The 23236-nt window shown below is 35.3% G+C and overlaps 1 protein-coding gene across 4 annotated transcripts in view; it reads left to right on the plus strand.

Moving 5' to 3' along the window:
- The window catches only part of SLC7A2 (solute carrier family 7 member 2), a 41734-nt gene extending 20051 nt beyond the window's left edge, over window positions 1-21683 (plus strand). For 2 of the 4 annotated variants that reach the window (XM_007426904.3, XM_007426905.4), the window contains exons 2-12: window positions 3454-3844; window positions 5836-5991; window positions 6962-7127; window positions 8872-9008; window positions 10119-10341; window positions 13565-13704; window positions 15739-15841; window positions 16611-16813; window positions 17071-17237; window positions 18165-18273; window positions 19515-21683. In XM_007426904.3, coding sequence (XP_007426966.2) covers window positions 3469-3844; window positions 5836-5991; window positions 6962-7127; window positions 8872-9008; window positions 10119-10341; window positions 13565-13704; window positions 15739-15841; window positions 16611-16813; window positions 17071-17237; window positions 18165-18273; window positions 19515-19708 — 1974 coding nt within the window. In that variant the 5' untranslated portion in view covers window positions 3454-3468 and the 3' untranslated portion in view covers window positions 19709-21683. Of the gene's footprint in view, window positions 1-611; window positions 702-3453; window positions 3845-5835; window positions 5992-6961; window positions 7128-8871; window positions 9009-10118; window positions 10342-13564; window positions 13705-13991; window positions 14129-15738; window positions 15842-16610; window positions 16814-17070; window positions 17238-18164; window positions 18274-19514 lie in introns of those variants that run through there. The other 2 variants (XM_025165865.2, XM_007426906.3) reach the window with 2 other exon arrangements.
- Window positions 21684-23236: the final 1553 nt, after the last annotated feature.

The raw sequence follows: 23236 nt of genomic DNA on the forward strand, positions 1-23236 counted from the left end.
TTAAAAATGTAATTAATTTAGAAATGTAAATTATGAACACAGAATAGTACTGAAGAAGCCAAGATCTGTTTAGAAGTCTGTTTAAATAAGTCAGGGTTTTGCCTGACAGTGCGAGGCCATCAACCAAGGAAAATAATTGTCAAGCCTCATTATTTATGTTTGATAGTTTTTGAAGCCTAATGGTGTTGAACTTTCCTTAACAATAGTGTGGCAGCTCACAGGGGGTAGTGTCTTAGCATTGCATTGCTCCCCATAAGAAATTTATCTTCATGGTTTAGCACAACTGAGTATGTATAAGCTGGAATGAATTGTAGAGTGTTTATAGATTTACCAGTTCAATCAATTACAATATTAATCAATATTAAACATGCATAATTCTTAGTCTCACATTTGCGGACCTACATTTAACAAACGCCCAGCTTGCTTTTTAAACAGGAAAAGAAGCCGGTGTGGCTTCTTAAATGACTTAAATGAATAGCATAGCTTTTTTTGTTTGCCAAAAAGGTGGGTAAGGTCGGTGCCATCCAATCACCTGTAGCTGATTTTTCTCCACCCCCTGAAAGCAAGCAGCTTCACACAACCTACCCTTTCAATTTTTTAAAAGGCAGTTATCTAAGTAAAATCTTCCCGAAGCTCACATCTTTCTTACTGCTCTACGCCTGAATGATACAGAACTCTTAAAACTTGAATATTATTGTCAGGTAAGTAAAGGCTGGGCTCAAAATAAATCTATGTTGAAGTAGGTTTGCAAAAAAAAATGTCCCTTCTAAGTAAGATGGAGTGTTAAATCTCAATTTGATATAAATGGATCGGTAACTTAGAAATATTCATAAAACGGATTGCTGATAGAAAATAGCATTTAAGCATAAAGTTGCATCAAAAAAGAAAAATATAAATAAAATACTTTTCTGGAGATTCTCTTCTACCCACCTGCTGAATGTGGAATGCTTGCTCCTCCTAACAAATCTGTTTCTTCTAAAGATGTTTTCTTATTAATGTTGATTAGAAATGTGACATCTGGCATATTCATATTCTAGTATCACTTTGTGTAGTGTAAACATTCAAAAGAAGCAAAAATTAATATTTTAATCCTGGAAGTTTAAATTATTTCTAAATATGCTGCAGTTAAACTTATTTAAGGATACTACTGGAATGATTTAAAAGTTCTGCAAAGTTTTTTAAACATTATTTTCAATATTTTGTAAAGGGACTTTTTTAAACTCACTTTAGTAGACGGAGACTACTAAACGTTCCCAAGAACGTTTACTTGAAAATATATTTTACTAACCTCAGTGAAACTAACTGTAGAAGAAATTTTTTTAGGATTACACAATTGATATTTTATAGTAGCATTTAGTAGGATCAATAAATGTGGTACAATGGGAAATGTACAAACTATTTTGTAAATATTTTAAGAAAGACAATAGCTTAACAAATGAGCTTTGTGAATAACACTTCAAGCTAGCTTTTCTCCTATAACTTAAAAATGGGTTTGGTCTGGTTGGAAGATGTGGGAGAGGAGAAGGCTCAGGACCTAACAATTTTTAAAAAGATAACAGATTGATGGATTATGGGAAAGAGAGTTGTTTGCTAATGACACACATTTTATAGTAACAGCCTTGACTCATACAGCCATAAAACAGTCACATAATCACAATTGCATTCCCCTGCAAAGAGTTATATGCAGAATTATGGGGGTGTTTGTACAATTTGTATTTTACAGTTCATGTTTCCGTCCTTACTGCAGGGTTGTGGATCCTTTGGAATAGATTCTGGAAGTGTGAGAATCTGTTCCATTAAGAGAGATTGTTCTGTTGATTGAGAAACTGATCCCACAGATTACAATTTAAAATATTGATTTTGGATGCTAGAAAACTTGCTACATGTGCTATTTTGAGAGCAGGTATCTGAGACTCAGAATGGGAAGCAACAGCACTATTTATTTTAGCTGTTTGGGAGTCCCATGCTAGGGAGAAAGAGGACACAGTAGCTAGCTGGTTTAATCTAGGGGTTAAGGCACTGGATTAGAAAGAGAGAAACCTGAGTTCTAATCCTGATTTAGGCATGGAAGCCCACTTTGGGCCAGTCAGTCTGTCTCAGCCGCAGGAAAAAGACCACTTCCGAAAATGTTACCAAGAAAACTTCATGGACTTGTCCATGTAATTGCCAGGAGTCAAGAGTGACTCAAAGCTCCCTTCTCATTCTCTGCTATGATGTATAGTTTCTTATGAGAATTGTGTAGATTATATAATAGCTAGGTGTGAGAAGAAAATTATTTCATACTTAGATGATGAAGGCTGCAATGGGAATGTTTAATAAGCTACAACAGAGAGAGCTTTTTTGTGGTAGAATCATAGTCTTTTCAGTTTATAATTGTGACATAGTCTTATCTTACCAAACCACCCAATTAAAAGTAATGCAGGTAAAGCAATTAACTGTTTTAAAATGTTACAGGAATTATACATGATTTGATATGTGATAATCACTATTAACATAGTGATAATCACACTATGTTAAAATAGAGTGGATGTGTCACTCAGAATGACATGTTTATGTGCAACACTGCCTTCATCGCTTTGGTGAAAGGAGCAAGATCCTGCAGACTCAGGAAGCAGGAATATGTGAGCCTGTAGAGAATGTTTTTATTTGACACCATAATAAAAAGGAGCAGATTGTTGTATCATTGTTGAATATGGCTAATCAGGCTGTAGGTAATGGCTAAAGTGTGGTGCATTGACCTGGTCCATTTTGAAAGACCTTGGCAATAGGGATCGTAAATGTTTCCTCTTTCCATGCTCATTGAGAAAGGTTTTGTTGGTAATTCCTCTCTGCCAATGACATGTCCCCCAAATCCAGTTGCAAACGAAGCAGATCTTAAAGCCATTTTACACACTGTTGCTTTTGGAGTAGCATCTATAGATGCATACATTGTAGGGGAGACTTGATTGGATAGATACAATGAATTCCTGCTTGTGAAAAGAATGTGCATTAGGAAAAACATAATATGAGAGATTAGACCAAATGCTGAGCCACCAGTTGTCTTCTTAAGCTTCAACATATTAGAGTATATTTTCAGTAGTCAACCTAACTGAAAATAGGAATAATCACTTAATTTTGTGCCACTTCTTATTTACTGTGTGTAAACTATAATTTTACTTAACTATAGCAAACCTTTGATTGAATGGACCTTGGTTTAATAGACTCTGGACACAATGGGCAACATCTGTCCATAGCTAAAATCTTGTTCACCGTTTTAAACTTGTACAAAATATTTAAAACACTTGTGTGTAAAATCTCATTTGGATTTAACAGACATTTGGTTTTTACAGATACCCCTCTCCCCCGTAAGTCTGTTAGAACAAGCATTTGCTGTACACAAATTGTTGTGTTATAATGAATCTGAAGATGATATTTTGGGTTTTTTGTATTACAGTCATCTCCTTCATTTTTCAGGCTTTTTCATCCAACATGATGACCTGTGGCCCAGCTTTGTCATTTGCTCGGTGTCTGTTGAGGAGAAAAATCGTCACTGGGGACAGCCTTGAAGATTCCAAGCTATGCCGCTGTTTATCAACTGTGGATCTTATCGCTTTAGGAGTAGGAAGCACCCTTGGTGCTGGCGTTTATGTTCTTGCTGGAGAAGTTGCAAAAGCAGATTCTGGACCTAGTATTGTCCTTTCTTTCCTCATAGCAGCCCTAGCTTCCGTGATGGCTGGACTCTGTTATGCAGAATTTGGTGCTCGTGTTCCAAAGACTGGTTCCGCGTATCTATACACATATGTAACGGTTGGCGAAATCTGGGCTTTTATCACTGGCTGGAATCTCATTTTGTCCTACGTTATAGGTATGTCTGAAAGTTGTCAGGTTTATAGGGAAAATTCAACAGCAGCCTTCTGGCTTTGCATCCTGGCTGCTGCTGATTGCTTTGAGTAAGCCTCTACCGTTTCTGACTGATGAGGGAGCCAGAGGGGGAGAGAGGCAGATCTATACATACTCTAAAATGTATTTGACCTTGACCTGTCTGTTGGCAGTGGTGAGGATAGGACGGAACGCAGCAGGCAGCAATATGAGAAGGGCTTTAACTCATTATATGTTGCAGTGTTTCTCTGGGATGATGAGATAGAAACGATATTTGAGCTAAGTAGCAGATACTTAGAACTCAAATATAGGTCTTGAATTCCTGCAGAAATTCTGGAAACCAAATACCTTCAACACTTTGACTTTCTTAGTACATAGGATTGAATATAGTATATAAGTTGGTTACATGATCTGATTTTTCAGGCACTAGTGTGAATGAACAATTGATGTAGGATTTGTTATGTAGGATAGTGTGAATGAACAAAAATATGTAGAATTTAAAGTATAAAAGTAGCAGATTGTAGGAGGTACCATTATTCTTTCTGATTATTATTTGGAGCACAATGTTCATGTATTACATGCCATTCTTAAGAGGTAAGAAGCTTTTACAAATATATGACACAAATAAGTAAAATTGTGAATCTCTGTAGTCTGCTTAATATACTATATTTTTCCTTATCTCAGTGAGTATCTCATCAAGCATGATTTAATTAAACCAGCTTCAGTTACTAAAGCTATTTATTGTGGAATTTGTATGGGTCATTCACTCACATCTTGGAAGATGTCCACACATTATCAGTAGTGTGGTTACTGTTCCTATTTTTTCCGTACCAGAATAGATACAGCTTCACTTTCTCTTAGTTCTTCTCTTTTTTCTTTTTAAAGAAGTGTCAGTTTGACATGGACATTGCTCTGTTGGACAAGGAGCTTTCATATAATTCAAGACACATTCAGTATAGTGTGCAGTTGTTGTTTACAGTTGTGTATAGTTGTTTACATATTTTAAAAAAGTTTAAAGCTAAAATGTTTTTTCCAGTTAACACACCTCCCCCCCCCTGCTTTTTTACTTTAAATAGCATGCATCCAGCTATCTAAATCTACTGATAAAATAACCTATCCTCTTTGGATGAACCCCATCTCCCCCAAATTTGGTCAGTAAATTCTGTTGTGTGAGGAAAAATCTATTCATGTAGCCCGGTGTGGAATATCGGAGAAGTGAAGCAATGCTGTCAACTTATATCCCTTACAATGAGTTGTACCTGTGTGTGTATACTAAAGATATGAGGTCTGTTTCACGTTTGAACTGATTTTTTTACCAGAAGTGTTGGTCTTCACTTTCAAACGGTTATGCTTTGACTTTTAAAAGGTTGTTTTGATATTCATATGAATATTTATTATAAAGTAAGACTGCTACATTTATGCCTCTGTCCACTCTGAAGCAGCTTTTCCTAATTACTTCTGAAGCTCTGCGCAGCACTAATATCTTTATTTCTGTATCTGTATAAGGGATAAGCTGCCTACAGGCTACGTGTAGTCCTCATAGCCCTTATGCTATTTATTCACCATTGAAATTTGGTAGTGTAATCTGCTCCCAGTATTTGGCAATGAAAGAATTGCATTGTTCTTCTAGTGTTCATGGTGAGTGTGTCCATATGTGTTTCCAGAGTTTTGAGTTTTACATTTTTTATTTTCCCCATGGCCAATTACAGAGTCTTTGCACATAAAAGGTTGGACGCCTTTGGAATATGAATGAACAATTTACGGTTCCTTTTCATTTGGTGTCATTTTAGCAAGATGGTTTAGGCATAAGACTAGAAAGGTTTTTTGAAATTAGCGTGATAACATCATTATAGGATTTCATAACAACTTTAAAAGACTGGATGATGCTATGTTACTACAGTGAATTTGTTGTCGAGAGTTTCAGTGATGCCCTTGTGATCTGCCAAATATATCACATTTTTGTTGCTTATGTTAAAGGTACTTCAAGTGTCGCAAGAGCATGGAGTGGAACCTTTGATGAACTTCTTGGAAAACAAATTGGTTATTTTTTCAGAACCTACTTTAGAATGAATTATTCTGGTCTAGCAGAATATCCTGATTTTTTTGCAGTGTGTCTAATATTGCTCCTAGCAGGTATAGTACGCTTAATGTTCATTTTTCTTTTACAATAATCTCTGTTAAGTGAAAATCTTATTTAGTAGATGAATCTTTAAATTTTTAAATACTGCTTTGGCACATCATACATACTTTAGCATATTTTATATCGTTTTGCATGTACTATATATGGCATGTACAAGAATACAATCTGATTTAGGTAATTGCAGTCAAAATTCTAATCTTGTGCTGCAAATCTATGAATCAGTCCATTTTTCAAATGTATCCATTTACACCTGGATTATTCTACTGCATTAAAAATTAAGTGGTTAATTTTGTTTTTAATAGCAGTTTTAGGTAAAGGGCTTCTTTTAGGCCCTTTGTTTATTTGTCAATGACTGTGTTTGGGGTTTCTCCATATATTCATCAGAATAACAGTTGTATACAGGTAGTCCTTGTTTAGCAACCACAATTGGGATCAGGCACTCGGTTGTTAAGTGAAGCAGTTGCTAAGTGAAACTGCAACCCTGCTTATGATCTTACTCCAGCTTTCCTTTGCTTTACAGATCTGCAAAGGTCATAAATACAAGGATTAGTCATAAAGTTACATTTTCATCACCATTGTAACTGTGAATTGTCACTAAACAGGGCAGTCATTAAACAAGGCCTACTTGTATTCATAGCAGCTCAAAACCCAGTGCTGCCTATAGTATGGATAATGCATTATCTGCATCTGATGATATTAGCAGTCTGCATACCTATGTTTTCCACAGTCCTTCTAGCTCAGAGGTTAAGTGGCAGTATTACAGGAACCAGACACTATGCATATACATCCAATGGAGGCTTACATTGTGCATATTATATGCATGGACAAGTATATTTTTGTGTCCAATTTTCAGCTTAGTGAGTGGGTGTTAATAAGTATTAGACACACAATATGGTTAATTAATGGTAATTGTATTAGGAACATTAAGAAATCTTGTTTGTGATTAAAACATCTGTTTTATAGGACTTTTATCATTTGGAGTAAAAGAATCTGCATGGGTGAATAAAGTCTTCACTGCTATTAACATCTTGGTCCTGCTCTTCGTTATGATTTCTGGTTTTGTGAAAGGCAACATTAATAACTGGAAGAAAACTGAAGAATTTCTGATAAACTATACTGCAGAAATTAAGTAATATGGGCTTTTTTGTTCTGTATTCCCTTTCTTTTTCTCGTCTTTTCTGTTTTGAGAGCATTTACAGATCACACGAAAGTAAAAATTAGGAATCTTTGTCCACAGCCCAGATTTGGTTCATGTAGCCTCCCACCTGATATGGATGGTATACTGAAGACTGGGTGGAGGCTATGAAAATTCTATCTCTCATATTTGATGTCTGGTGATGGAGGATGCAGGGGAACAGGGATTGCAGATAGATTAGGAATTATGGGTGTAGGAATGGATTGTGACCCAATCCAGTAACATTATTTCTTCTTTGGAATGCAGTATGGCCAGATTTTCTTTGGAAGGCAGTGTTTTAGTTCCTCATTGGATATTGTAGGAAACCTAAGCAAAATACAAAGCTTGCTTGGCTGGCTCTCTCTTTCCCTTATAATAAGCCAGAGATAACATTCCTTTGGGTAGATTTTTAGCTTGTTGTTATATACAAATTGGGAATCATAACATAAAAGACAGTAGTTCTTATCAAACTACAGTAGTGGTGGCACCTGGCTGACCTTGAAAAACTAAGCAGATTGAGATTTGGGTGGGAAACTACAAGGAAATCCCAGAGCTAAGGGCTGGGTTGGAAAATTTAAAGTCTCAGAAGAAGGCAGTGACAAACCATTTCCATATTGTTGCCAAGAAGACTACATGGATGTATCTGTGAAGTCACTGGAGTCATGCTTGACCCAAGGGAGATCTTTTACCAGTGAATAACAAATCCTGGGTTATTTTGTAGGCATAATTAAGTAATTAAAGTTATGTTAAATTCCTGGTTTCAACTTAAGAATAAATTCAGGAATTTATATAATATCATTATTAGATATTAAATTCAGGAATTTACCCAAATGAAACTGAAGTTTGATTTATTGCTTCAAGTAGCATAAAGTGTGGGGGTGGGTTAAGGGACAAGCATGCTACTTTGTACAATCTTCTTTATGTTTTTGTGTGTACATGTTTTTGCCTTGTACATGCTAAATTACAGTGTTAATGGATAGTATCCCTTTGAAAAAATAAGAATTGGGGACATATAATGTACTCCCATTTACTTCACACAGCAAGGTTTGGACTGAAGTTGCAATTTTATTTGCCTGGACATGGGAAATACCTAGGGTTCCTGACCAGGCAGAAGATGGGACTGGGTTCGACCAATCATTTCAGATCTTCCCCCTCAACTCAGGGAAGTTACAAGCAACACTAGTCTTCATTTCTCCTCTTTGTTGTCTTACCACTAAAACTGGGAAGAATCCTGTGAATTAATACCCTTTGAGCTTTGTAATGTGATTCTGTTTTTCATTTGATAAGTCTTAAAAAGAAATCACAGCTGTTATGGAAGATCTGCCACAGATCTGCCATTCCCTTTTATAACAATGTATAGGCCCTCTTCATCTAGGTATAAATAATGAGAATTTGCAGGATTATAGAAAAAAATTGATGCATTTGGGGAGCACTGATACTCTAGACGAAACAGGGAAGAAAAGTTTCATTTCTATCAGGAGACTTTGCCAGTCATACTACCTTATGAAGTGGATTTGAAGATCCATGAAGAAGGCAGGAAACTCTGGTACTTGTGATATTGCTGGGTTAACATCACCAATATATGGAGTGCCACAACTGTTGAAAGAGAATAACATTCTACATTGCTTTAAGATGATTTGATAGCCACAATAAGTGATTAATAGCTAAAGTTCTTGTAAATTATTAATTGTATATTTAGGAATCTGTCATCCTCTGAGAATGTGACAAGTATATTTGGAGTTGGTGGCTTTATGCCATATGGCTTTACTGGAACGCTAGCTGGTGCTGCGACCTGCTTTTATGCTTTCATAGGATTTGATTGCATTGCAACTACCGGTAAGGTTTTAAAATTTTGATGTTTTAATGGAAATTGTAACTTAGATGTACTTGACCTATTGTGCGTATCTTCTGAACTCTTAATAGTTGCATATTTCCTCATATCTCGTTGGGGAATACATGCATGATATGCTCTTTGCTTTATAATATCTCAAGTTGAAGCAACATTAGCACTAAGATTGAGATCTCTGTCTGAAATGTTGTTGGTTGCTCCCAGAACCATGTTGGACGAAAGTATGGATGTGTTCTGCTTTAAGGGAGAATCCTATTTTTACACAGATGGAGGTCCCACTGAATTCCCAGTATGTGAAACTTCCTTGGGGAAAAAAAAATACCATGTATTACTTCACCCCACTGATAATTCCCCTTTTGAAAGAGCAAGGCTGGAAGCTCCATATCTTTACAACAGTAGTGATAATTACAGGATTAGCTGCTGTTTTTTAAATCCAGACAAGGAATAAGGTTGGAGAGGTAAATTTGCCACCTGGTATAATCTCTTCTTGGAAGACAGCAGTAGATTTCACACAGAGAGGCCATTGCAGTGCTTCAGTCTAACACAGCAAGAACAGCAAAACAACTTGCTGTCGAGAGAGCTTTGTCATTCTGTGCAGTTCTTTTTTTCTCCATAAAGGTTCTTCATGTACTTTCCCAATGCTAATAGTATCCAAGCTGCAATGACCAACTTGTTTATTTATTTGTTAGACTTAGGTCTCACCTTTTTCTTCTTTTCTAGAAGGTAGCTCATAAGCAGTTCTCCATTTTATTTCCACAACAGCCTGTGTGGTAGATTGTGCTGAGAGAGATTGAGTGGCCCAAAGTCAGCCAGTGAGTTTGAGAGTAGGCATGACCACAATGCGTCTTCTGAATAAACATGCATGAGGTATGTGCTCTAAATCAAATAGATGAGCACACTTCCCTGCTGTTTTTAGTCAAGAATATTTTTTAACCATTGCAACTAGAAATAAGTTTTCCAGTAGATTTGGATAATTGTTGTTCTGGGTACATCTTCTTAGATGTTTCTTTCTTATTGACCTTTTTTCATCTGGGTACTAAATCCCAACAACTTCCACATTTCATATTTACTGTAGTTGTATTTTTTTCTCTCCATAGGGGAAGAAGTTAGGAATCCCCAGAGGGCCATACCTATTGGAATTGTAGCATCTCTACTTGTCTGTTTTCTGGCCTACTTTGGAGTTTCAGCTGCTTTAACACTTATGATGCCATACTACTTAATTGATGAGAAAAGTCCTCTCCCTGTAGCATTTGAGTATGTTGGATGGGGTCCAGCAAAATACCTTGTAGCAGTGGGATCTCTGTGTGCTTTATCAACAAGGTAAAATAAGGAAAATTAAGAAATTGTCAGTAAATAATTTGAGTGAGGAAATAAGGCTGCTTAAATTTTTAATTCATTACATGTATAAAACAGAGTTGTTATGAATAGTTGTTATAAACATTGTACCTCAAATTCTGCTGGGTAACATGACGATAAGTTTTTAATCTCTATGCTACTTAGTATGAAGAAGTGAATGAGTGCACTATTTATTCAGCTAGACAGTCACAATCTGATAAATATAGTCTAAAAAGTATGCTAGAATAATACAAACTATGCATAGTGGATAGTATCAATACACTTCAGGTCTTTGCTCAGCCCCATTTTTTAAAAACTAAGAGATTGATTGAAAAGATCTGTCAAAAACTGCAGCAAAACCAGGAAGAGTCCAGTTCTTTTTAGAATTATTCAATGGAAATTCCTAAAATATTTGCTTTTAAGTGTTAATAGCTGCATCAGATTTTGCCTCAGAAAGTGCACATTCTGGTTGCATTGTCTGCTGATACAGTTTTCCTATTAAAAATATAAGGTTCAAAGCAACCCAAAGATTCTACATATTACTGAAACCAGCCCTCCTGTTTTAGTTTAAAGTAAATGTGGTTTCAGTTGATATCAAACAGAAATCTGAATTTATTTCTGAACTTTATTTCTCCTGTGAAAGACACATCCGTTTTTCTGTCTCATTTTCTCGTTACTGCCACATATACTCATTTAGTGTGGAATTTTTCTGATCACGTTTTTGAACTTTATGATTGTATTGTATATTTTTTCCTATTCCAGAACTTTCCATCCTTCTGCAGCCTCCCTAGCTGCTACTGCTTAATCTGGCAATACAAAACAAAAGCACTGGTTTTTTTCCCAGATGTAATTGAAAGGTGGGAAAACTTTAGGCTGTAGATCCTAAGGAGACAATCGTGCAATGAAATACAGGAAATACCTTGGCTATTTAACTTGGATAAATGCAATAACATGTATATCACCACTATAGATTCACCAAATTTTATTCTTCTTTGAAATATTTTTTTTAAAAACAATATTCCGTAACATTGAAGATTGGCTGGAAAAAATGTAGAACAAAGGTTCACTACAGTACTAGTCTAAATACTCGTATCTGCAAATTTGCAGATACAACGTTTGGTTTAAAATAGCAGCAATGCACTAGCTTCCTAATGCTTCCATAAGCCTGTTTGCTAATAATGCTGAGGCTATTAGCCAATATATTTTAAATTGGCATATGCTGTCAATATGTGTAAACAGTCTCTTCAGCATGCTAACATTAATTAAGTTGCCCATTCTAATGTAGACATGATATTCCTAATATATGAACCATAATGATAAGATTAGAACTTACAGTAATGTTATGGTCTCCATTTCCCTTGTTTAGATTGTTCTAACCATTGTGTTTCATTTATTTATTTCTTAATGTTAATCGAGATTGTCCTTGTAACCAGATTTTAATTGCAGTGACTTTGTAAATCCTGGTTAAAAGACAGTCTGATTAATGTTGGCACAAATATTGTGGAATTCCATAGTATGACTTGGAAAGGTTAGAAATGAGAGAATGGAGGCGTGCAACTTCATATCATAATATCAGTCTTAAACATGGCTAAAAAAAACCCCAGAAATGTTATGTCTGCATTAGATCAAAAAGTTTCCTTAGCTGTTTAAAAATTGCTTTTGTTATTTAAAAAGTATCTCACAAACCACGGTCAAAGAATAAGAAGTATAATTCTTTTCTTCCATTAATTATGCTCAAGTTCCATATAACTAGTAATGAGGAGAAATAAAAGAAACGTACTGCAAAATGAAACTTCATAAAGTTCACTGTTGATAGGATTAGTCTTCATTGAAGGTTATATAATAGACCATTCTATTTAAAGAGAATGGCATGTCATTTCAACTTATTTAATATGTCATTTGTTATTGATATTTGTGGGTAAGAATTTAATGACTGCAAGGATATTTGTTGCCTGTTTTTAATTCTGCTGCCTGATGCAATTGTTCAAGATATGATGATGCTTAATTACATTATTCCAAGATATATCCTATTGGTACATTATTTTGGAAAAACTACAGTGAAAACACAAGTTACTTTAGTTATTAAAGTAAAGCTTTAATTTTAAGGTAAAATTGGGAAGGTGTGTCCATTGAAGCTGAAAGTTGGTTAAAGCCAAATCTATATAAATTATCTAAACTGATTCAGCAAACACTAGACAGATCAGTTGTTTGATGAAACAGTATTCATATTTTGTCCATTGCACCCAAAGATCTGCTGAATTGGATCCATAAAATTGAGGTAGTTGTGAATATTTTATTGCAAACTTTATGGTTGTAGAACCAGTCATTATTCACCTTCAGAGAATTAAATCAAGATATTTCTCCCCAATTTATAAACATACTTGTAGGAAATATCTCATGTATCATACAGCATGTTCACAATAATTAATTAGGATAATCTCTTTTTTTTTCTTCTTAAAGCTTTTTGACCAGTCATCACAAGTCTGGTTGATATGGCCATAATACACTTACATTGGCTAGATGGGGGAAAAATAATTTGGGTTTGGTTATTGACACTGTCAGATGTGTTTTTATTTGAAACAAACTTTATTCATAGACCAGAATGATATAAAGGACAATATAGTAGATATCAACACAAACCTATACTATAATAACAACAATAATAATTTATTTGATTTAGGCACTGCCTGACTCCAGAATGACTCTGGGCAGTGCACAATAGAATAAACAAAATAGAATACAATATGAATAAGAAAAGAAACAAGATAAATAAGAACAAGTACAAATATACTACAGTGTGATATTGTCCAACATCTCCAGATGTTGAGGAAAATGTTAGCACGCATTGATCATGACCTACATTATATAGTCTGTATGATGAATGAGATTGGGGTGAATCTGATATTCAATCCATGAAAATAAATGATCTGAATCAGATGTTGGAACCAGACTATAATGCCTTCCAAAAGGCCTTAGACTATAATATAGGTCTGCATATTAATATAGTATTTTAGATACCATTTAAAAATCAATGGGAGATTCAGAGAACTTGTATCTTAACTGTAGTATGTCTTGTATACCATATCACCCTTTGCCAAAGTCACATGTTCCAAATCACTTTCTGTTAATTAGCATTGTTTCGCTTTTCTATAATGAATTGCATGAATTGGTGTTGGCCATGTTGCATGTTCTTTTGCTTTTTATTCAGTCTCCTTGGATCCATTTTTCCCATGCCTCGTGTAATCTATGCTATGGCAGCGGATGGCTTGCTTTTCACATGTCTAGCTCAAATCAACCCCAAAACGAAGACTCCGCTTGTTGCGACTTTATCATCAGGGGCTGTTGCAGGTGAGATCCTAAGTGAATGTGTTGTAAGGCTGCCTTCGTCCATTACAGCCTTCAGAGGGATAGATGGACAGTTACGATTGTGTTCTATTACAACTCAAATTATAAATTGCGATTCTCTGGGTAAAAATAATATTTTGCCTGTCACAAACATTGTCGTTGGAAATCTTGGATACAAGTGCATTTGACGGAGAAGGTGCACCCATTTCTACCCACGTCTGTATTTTGGGTTAGTTTTGGTGTTTAATATTATTACTGCAGCACTTGAACAATTACATTTTTTGTTCTAGTCTTCTGGGCTCTATGTTTCCTTTGCCTCGCATTCTGTTTGCCATGGCACGAGATGGTTTGCTCTTTAGATTTCTTGCCCAAGTGAGCAAGAGGCAGTCTCCCGTCGCTGCCACATTGACAGCAGGGCTCATATCCGGTAAGCTCTGTATATTCAGGTCTCTCACCGGGGACCTATTTTCCCGTGCTGTGTGATGCGATGGGCCTGCTTGCTAACTGTTCGTGCATGTAAATTGGGAACAGAAGTGCTGACTAATCAGAAGGCATGTTTCATTTCAATTGTGATGGTGGTGGTGGTGGTGGTGGTGGAAGAACAAGCTCCTTGGAGTCCTTCTCCAAAGCTTTCTCCAGTGTGAACAGTGACACTGCTCAGCACATGTATGAAATAAAGAGTAAGTGAATACCTCGATCCTTCCCTGTTTTTTCAATGTTGCCATTGCACTGTGCTTTTTGTGCAATTTCCATATACACTTTTCCTAAACCAATCTCTGCATCTCCTCTTAAGCCATGTTCAACAATTTAACTTTTGCAGAAGGAATGTGGCATGAAAGCTATGCTTTCCCCCCCTCCATCTGGCACAGTTGCAATCTCAGTGTATATAATGTCTCCAGTTTAAACAGTGTTAAGTTTAAATGTTGAATTTTTCATAAAAGTTGCCAGTTCAGATTTAAACAGTTGAAAAAAGTGCTGATTATCTTTTGCTCCCATAATATAGACCATGCATTCAACAGCAAAAAAAAAAAGCAGCCAACAAATAATATCATTATAGTAGAACTACAGAAGAACTTTTTTGTTATTTGAGGGATTTGTGCAGTCTCTCTAATTCTATTTGAAAGTAGTTGTTTTATATCCCTTCTTCACAACTTCCTTCTTTTGCCCTCTTAGTGGTAATAGTAGTTGCATGTTACACTTGAACCAACAGAGGCTGTGTTTCATCATAAACAAGAGTCTGATTCTGTGATTTGAAGTGTGATTGAAAACTCTGGCTAAATAGTATCTTATTTCTTTTAATCGTGGTACTAAACCACAGGAAATTTTAGGAAAAAAGACACTACTTGAAAATCTGGTTCTTGTTTCATAAACAAGTAATATGCCTGCAGAAGACAATGTGACTGATTTTCTTTATTCTTAACAGTCTGTCTTCCATGTCTTTAGTAAACAGCCCAATATGTTTTATCTCTTTTAACACTGTTTAAAGAGGGATGGTCTTTTATGAATGCTTGACAGTTCAAAATTCTTTGCATGAGCTTTCTGCAAGAAATGGAAGATTTAACATGGGCATAGTTTACCAGAATACTTCCTATCTATCTGTATCCTATCAAAATAAATACTATTTGATCCAAAATATTACTTAATTTGTTCAGATGGGTCATTCGCAATAGATTTTGCTTGAAACCTTTGCATGCTTTTTAAAGTTACAGTGGTTTTCATGAAGAATAGGGACTTGTTTTTTGCTTTGTCCACTTTGAAACCCAAACATTGCAAATGATTTTAGAATAATTTTTAACTCAGCAAAAGCTTTCATGAATGAATTATTTATCTCAAATATGTTATAAAAGATTGCTATCATGGACAAATGTTAATGGTCATAAAGCAATGCTTCATCCTATTCAAAATGTATAAGATTATAATTTGCCTGAGACTGCAAACAGTTCCAAAACTCTGAAAACAAATATTAAATGCTTAAGCATATGATGGTAAGAAATATATATGCTTTTTTAAATACAAATTATGTTTGTTTTCTTCTAGCTCTAATGGCTTTTCTCTTTGACCTAAAAGCCTTAGTAGACATGATGTCTATTGGTACACTTCTTGCATACTCACTGGTAGCTGCTTGTGTTCTCATTCTTAGGTGAGTTCTGATATTGAGTTAATTAAATAATTTGCAAAGTAATTTTTCTCTAATAAGTTCTTACACAGTTTTGTTTCTGCCTCAGTTATGGAAGCAGACAAAATATTTAAATACTGACCTTGTGCATGAGATCAACATAAAAGGATGTCAGACCATGTGTGGTTCCTATATTTCTGCAGATTTTAAAGTGAACACAACTATGTATTGATGGAGATACAACCCTGGGGAAAATCTGTACACTGAAGACAGTGGTTGTGTTACCTAATTATTCAGCTGACAATCTAGTGCAGTGTTTCTCAACCTTGGCAGCTTGAAGATGCGTGGTCTTCAACTTCCAGAATTCTGGGAGGAAGTCCACACATCTTCATGTTGCCAAGGTTGAGAAACACTGATCTAGTGGCACTAAAGGTGCCATGCTGTCCTCAGAAACTTTAGCTGGCATCTGCTGATCTTAAAAAATAAATTGTATAAGTGCTTTATGCTCTCAGGTGAGATTTTGTGAGATGGGCGGCCATATAAATTTGATAAATAAATGTCATAAGATTTTATCATTTCAAACTATCATATTAAAAGAATAAATTAAATTATTTTAAATGTAATTTAGGATTGTCCAGAATATTGCACAGTGGTCCTTACTCCCTGAAAATGTTGCTGATCCCTAATCTGAATTTAAACACTGTATCTAAACAAGTGCTAAGTAGAATGTATTCTAGAACTAATTTTGTTTTTACACTGATTTTACATAAGCAGCCTTTGTGTGCACACACAGGTACCAACCCAGTTTAAACTATGAGCAACCAAAATATTCAGCAGAAAAAGAGGCTCTTGCAGGATCAGAAAGTGAACATAAAAGTGAATCTCAAATTAGCATGATACCAAGACAGAGTTTTAGTCTACAAATGCTGATTAATCCATCAAGTTTACCAACCGAACAGTCTGCTACTGTGGTTAGCCTTCTTGTGGGTCTTTTGGGTAAGTCCAAATCTGTAACTTCTTTCTTCTTTCTTTAGCTATAAGCAAAGTGAAGGTAAAAGAGCAGTTTCATATATTTTATAGTAAATTAGTCCTTTGATTCAAGTCTGAAGAAGGGAGGGAGGAAAAGAAGGATTTGTGTGTTCTGCATATGAATCTAATATATGGTTCTCTTTTTTTGAAGGTTTGAACCTCTAGTTTTTGTATATGTCACAAATTTCCAGAGTTTTGAAATACTATTATGTCTTTTCTTTTAGCTTTCCTGATTTGTGGATTAAGCATTCTGACAACCCATGGGATTCATTCACTTGCAAATATGGAACTTTGGAGTATTTGTCTTCTTGTGTCTCTTTTCATACTATTTGTGATGATTATGTTTATTATCTGGAGACAGCCTCAGAATCAACAGAAAGTGACATTTATGGTAAGGGGTGCTTGTGGATGCCAATTTTTCATTTTTAGCAAGGAGGAGGAGTGTGACCTGTTTTGCTTTTATTTATTTATTTGGGGAAAGTTGCATGAAATGGTGCGATCACTTCTGCAGTTTTGGTGTGAACATAGATATGTAAATGTTAACAAATGTCATAACAATTTACTATTGGCAACTTTGGAGGTCCAGAAAAGAGCCAAAGGAGCATCTGAGAAACTACACATAAATCATCTTTGGTAAGGTCCTCCAACAGATGGTCAAGCAGCACGTTTCTGAGCATTTGGATAGGATGCTACAATTAACAGAACCAGTGTGGGTTTGTAGCAAAGAAAGTAGAGCCTCTAACTCAAAATGCACATTGTAGTATAAAATATGATACTATTCACCATATTAGATCGTTACTCCACCTAGACCAACTTTCTCTAAACATTTAAGTTGCCAACTCATAATTTTTCTATCTAGCCTGGGATTTTTTATGAATATAAAATACATCTGAAATCTCTGTTTTTGTGTGAGCCAATGGTGTGTCTTTGGACGCTACTGTGAAAGGTCTCCTGACATTCAGAAGTGGCTTCTGAATCCTAGAACACCCCAGTGCCTATGAAGGGCCTTGTGCACTGGCATTTGTTCCTCCATCCATGTGTGCTTCCTTTGCTATTTCAAGTGACATATTTAGGCAATTATTTCGCTGAATAATTTCTCTAGAAGTGTAATTCAGATTGGGATCATGTTTATGGCAGTCCTATGGAAAAGAAGTTGGTTCCGCTCTAGTTTTTGTGTTATATTGACATATCTGTGCTTCCATTCCATAGATTTTGAAACTAACGTTTAATTAAATGTTACAAATTTTAATATGAAGTGAAATTGCTGCGCATGGGTATTTTGGTAAAAAAATACATACCGTGAAATATTTATTCTTAGGTGCCATTCTTGCCATTCTTGCCATCTTTGAGTATCTTAGTGAACATATACTTGATGGTACAGCTAAGTGGAGAGACATGGATCCGGTTCAGCATCTGGATGGCACTTGGTAGGTATTCTTAAGAATTAAAAGATTTGAAGATAGCTTGGTTTATCAACATTTCTAATATAGCGGTAGGATTTGCTCTGCTAGATGGTCCTGGCTTATGATAATAGACAATGTGTTAAAAAGCAATATATTTGGTTTTAAGGAGGGATCCCTTATTGAAAGAAATCTTCTTGGATTTGGGAAGCTGTAAGCAAGACTCTAATCTTCCATTTTTTGTTAATGTACTTGAGGGCCTGCACCAATAACAGTTGATGTCTGGAGCCATTTCAGTATCACTTCAGGCTGAGATTTGATGATAACGTCGCTTTAGCCTTTCTGATAGATAGGAGAAATGGAGCTTGCCTCTCCTCAGTAGTATAATTATGCAATATTTATTATATATTACACTGCTTTTACTAGTATATTGTTTTTGTTGTTTTATAGCTTTTAGTATCACTCTGTAACTTCCCTAGAGAAATCAGATTGTCACAGAGTTATTGGGCAGATATTATCATCATCATCAGTACCAGTAATAATAAACCCCTCTTACTGGCTTTTATGCTGTAATTTTTTAAAAAGAAGATCCTGCTTAACTGCTGTTTGGAAATGTTTTATGAACGTGTTTAACCAATTAAATTATTTTAAAGTGTTCATGGAGATTTATTTCAATCCTTGCCTTTATGTAGATTTGTTTTAATCCTTGCCTTTTTTTGTACTGTGGCTTCTGGCCGTGTGCATGTGTTTACTACAAATATTTGCACGTATGTGTGATACGTGTGCATATTGTTGGGGAGAGGGAAATTTCTAGAACTGGTTTCAGCTGCCTTTGGCAACCATAAGCCAATAAGGTGAGGAAACTGGTCATGACATAAAATTTTTGTTTGTCTTTATTTTTTCCTGTCTGCTCTTTCTTTTGTGGTGTGTGTATGTGTATATGTCATAAATGTAGGGTTATCTTTCTTTTGCATAAATACAGTAAATACTCTGCTTCCAGTTATTGCTAAAGTTCATTTTGTATCGGTTTTCACCTATATGCTGTATGTTGATAGACAATAAGAATTCCAATCCAACAGTATATGGAGACCCTCTTGCATATAAATGTTAAAATAATATTCAGGTACTAGCTTGATATATATGGGAAAGAATCTGTATACCACAGTCAGAGCAAGTCCAAAATCAAATTGTAATCTTCAGTAAAGTTGTAGAAAGATAACTGAGCATATGACAAGTCTAAAAACTCATTGGTTGCTTTGTTTTGAAAGGACTCCTCATTTACTTTGCATATGGCATCCGACATAGTATGGAAGGCTGTCCCAAGGAGGAGGAGGAAGATGATGACAGCTGCTCAGAAAGAAGTGAAACTTCAGAAAAGAAGCATATGGGAGATACAAGTGAATATGAACATGCAAGTGAAAATGCTCAGTTTATTCTACATGAAAAGACAAGTGAATGTTAGGGATCATTGACCAATCTATTGTGTGTGCTTTCAAGCAGTGATGGCAGCAGAATGGAGTTGCTGGAGAAATGGTGAAATACTTGCTCCCCAAAAATCAGCAGTAACCCACTTTTGCTTTATGGAAATATCTGCTAGAATACATGAAAGATGATCTAAATTAGCTACTAGATGTCTCTTCCAACAGAGACGTGCCTCAAATGGTTGTGATCTTTAAAAAAATGAGCAAGAAAGTGGAGGGAAATAAAATTTTCAAGGGGGCCAATCTGATTCATCTGTCATGTTCAATAAGTTGGTGATTTCCTTAACAACATCCTCCAACTTTAATTGGCAGGTACTATATAACTAATTCTTTAGGAGTATCTAAAGAAGAAGAGTTGAATATTATGGTTTATAATACTGGAGTCATGTTCTTATTGTGTTTTTAAAATAGGGTAACATTGCTAAATAATCACACGACTACTTGATTTCCATCACTCTCTCTACCTTTCCACACCTTGTTTCTAACCCAGCCACCTCTTTTGTGGTATCTTCTTCTGTGTTATTGCTCCATCTTGTCCATATCCTATGAGTGAGAGCGGCTGAGGTTATCCTTAGCTGTAAATTATATCAGGGGCAGCCTCAAGCTGTATAAACTCAGTTATACTTTGTCATACATTACCTTCAAGGGGAGTGAGGTGATGGTCAGTGACTGGGAACAGAGCAACCATGACAGGATAAGGGTTGGCAAGAAAGATAGCAAATGTAATTCAATACAGTTTTGTGCTGATTTAAGGATGAGTGGAGATGACTTCAACTCAGCAGCAAGGAAAGTCCCAGATTCATAGAAATTCCTGGAAGAAAAATACAACTATCCAAGCTAACTTCTGCTTTGCCGTTATAAGGTAGTCCCCAGTTTAAGAATGAGTTCCGTTCCCAAGGTCTATTGCTAAGTCAGATTTGGATGTAAGCTGGAACAGTATTATTGTTTAATACTGTATAAGTAGTACTGTGTAATGAACTCAAACCATTATGTATTTAACCCAAGTCATTGTATATTTGACTTGAAATTTGCTACAGTAGGCTCTCTTCTTAACTATGGGTTGTCTTTCAACTGGGCATTCTTAAACCAGGGACTACCTGTGTCTGTAAGCAATATAAATTATGAACATCCTTTTGTTAAAAAAAAAAATTAGGAACAGTATTTGGAATGGATATATTTCATAGAAAAGCTAGTTTGAAATTCCGTTTAGATCAGTTCTATTCCAAGTTCTCCATCCTTGCCAGGAAAATGAAAAATGTGGATGAATGATTAATTCAAACAAATGATGAAGCACTAGCAAAATGGCAAGTCTGTGGAATTCAGGTTGGTGAAATGCTGATATGTCTGTTGACTTGCTTAATATATGAATATTCTGGGCTCGTTGATACTGCCAGAGTTTGGGCTGCAGAACTGTGCACCCCTATATTACTTGGTAGATTATTCAGTCAAATATAGAATATAAAACTTGTATTCCAAAACTGGCTGATTTTGGGATGTTGTGAGTAGAGTGAGCATTGAACCTACATGCTCTACTGTCCTGCTCCAGTTACAAAGAACTTGGAACATTGCATTTAGGTCATTAATGGCTGTTTGCACATTTCATCAGATCCTTAGCAAACTGTAATTCATGTTAACTCATTTAAAATGTCAGCTTCAAACCATAGTTTATAAAATTAATTTAAATAATCCACAGTTAATAGGAATAAAAGTGAAAGGTGAAACATGATGTTAGATTGGAAACGAAAGATTGTTCTCTCCAGTCACTTCAGGAGAGGGGAGCAGGCAATGCAACTTTTGGACCTATTACAGCTTGTCCTCATCACAATAAACTATGGTTTCTCTATGACACCCAAACACAGCCATTAGATTCTTCTTCCTATCTAGGAAATAGTACTCTTCAGAATATTCTTTTGTCATCATGATATAATATTTATTAAATAACTCATGAATAAATTTTTATTTTTGTGATGTTCCCTCTGTTTATGAGATAGAGGTATGTATATATTGGAGGGGGGGGGGGAATGAAAAAATATAGTTCAAAGAAGTTGTAGCAACACTAATATTTAAGCGTGATAGGTCTTTTTTTAGTTTAGATAGCTAAACATAGGTCTTTTTTTAGTTTTGAGATAATGTATGTTTACCAACAAATGTAGGCACCTTCTTCAGTGCTGGTGCCTATTGCTGACTTTACCTTTTGGGTATGATTGTGGCTTGACACAGTGGCAGACGGACAAGTTAGTTCCCAGCATACCGTTTGGGGTAAGGCAAGATACTGAACCCATTTTAAGAAGCAATCTATGTGTCAGAGTCAACAAGTCCCAAGGAAAAGATTTTTTCTTATGTCCGAGAGTGTTCATTTCCATCTTCCTTTTTGACCATGTAAGGATTTTTTTTTAGTCTTCAGGTTCTTTTTCCTTAAACAACCAATAAAAGACTAACAAAGGTAATGAATAATAAAAAAATCCACTTCTAATTATATGTTGCTTTAAGATACTTAGTTTGCATTGATTTTTCCGACTGCAGCCTTATTTATATGTAACTTGTGAAACCAATATGTCCTTGCAGACATTAGTGAGGATGGCAGATGTGGAAGCACAACTCTTTTCTTTAAAAATGTAAGCATACAATTTTAACTTAGCTTTCTATGCCCAAGCTTACATAAATGGCTACAGAAATATGCGTGCAGTGGGGCGGCAGTTTGAAGATAAACTGGGCTCTTACCACAGATATACTCAGATCAGAACACTGAAATTCTACATGTGCAAAAAACCCTATAAATCTAAATATATTACTTGTGTTATTGCTTATAAAACAGGCAAGCATACATGGGCTTTAAAAAGAGTAGTTTTTTTCTTTAAATGTAATTTAAAGAAATACTCACCTAACTATCTGAGAGGTACTTTCAAGGAAACTGGATTGAAAAGTAGAGAACTAGTTCTTTAAAATTTTAAGAACCAGGTCTGGAAAAACAAACAAGCTTCTGACTGAAATTTTGTGTAAATTATGTTATATATCATTATTTAGGACCATACAGTTTAGTTCTCCTCATCCAATTCCAAACTCTTGTAAAACTAGGTGGATGATTTAGTATGGGAAGTGAAAAGAAAACCAAGGAATTTTTTTGCATCTACATTAGCTTTTTAAAGTAGTTATTTAAAATTCTTTTAAACTATTTTTATACATTTTCCAGATATTTTTTCATAACAAATATGTCTTTGTTTTATTTAATTTTAATAGAAATATGTACATTGTAGATTACTTACACAAGCTGTGAGACAGAACAAAATTTAGAGAAACCTTCAAAAAGAAGGTTCAAAATATGCATATTCTGGACTGGGCCCAAAACTGATGATGAAAGAGCTTCTTAGACAAAATTCCTTCTAAATGAGAAAGGAAATATTTCTAATTAAATCTGTACATACATATTTTAATATTTTTTGGAAAAGGCCACAGTGAAAATAAGCATGGCACGCAGTTCTTTAGGAGTAAAGAATTATTGTTAGACTCTA

The sequence above is a fragment of the Python bivittatus genome, unplaced genomic scaffold (genome assembly GCF_059951505.1).
Source record: "Python bivittatus isolate LINGU-HERP-01145 unplaced genomic scaffold, Pbiv_v1 ctg000070_np1212, whole genome shotgun sequence".
NCBI classification, from domain to species: Eukaryota; Metazoa; Chordata; class Lepidosauria; order Squamata; family Pythonidae; genus Python; species Python bivittatus.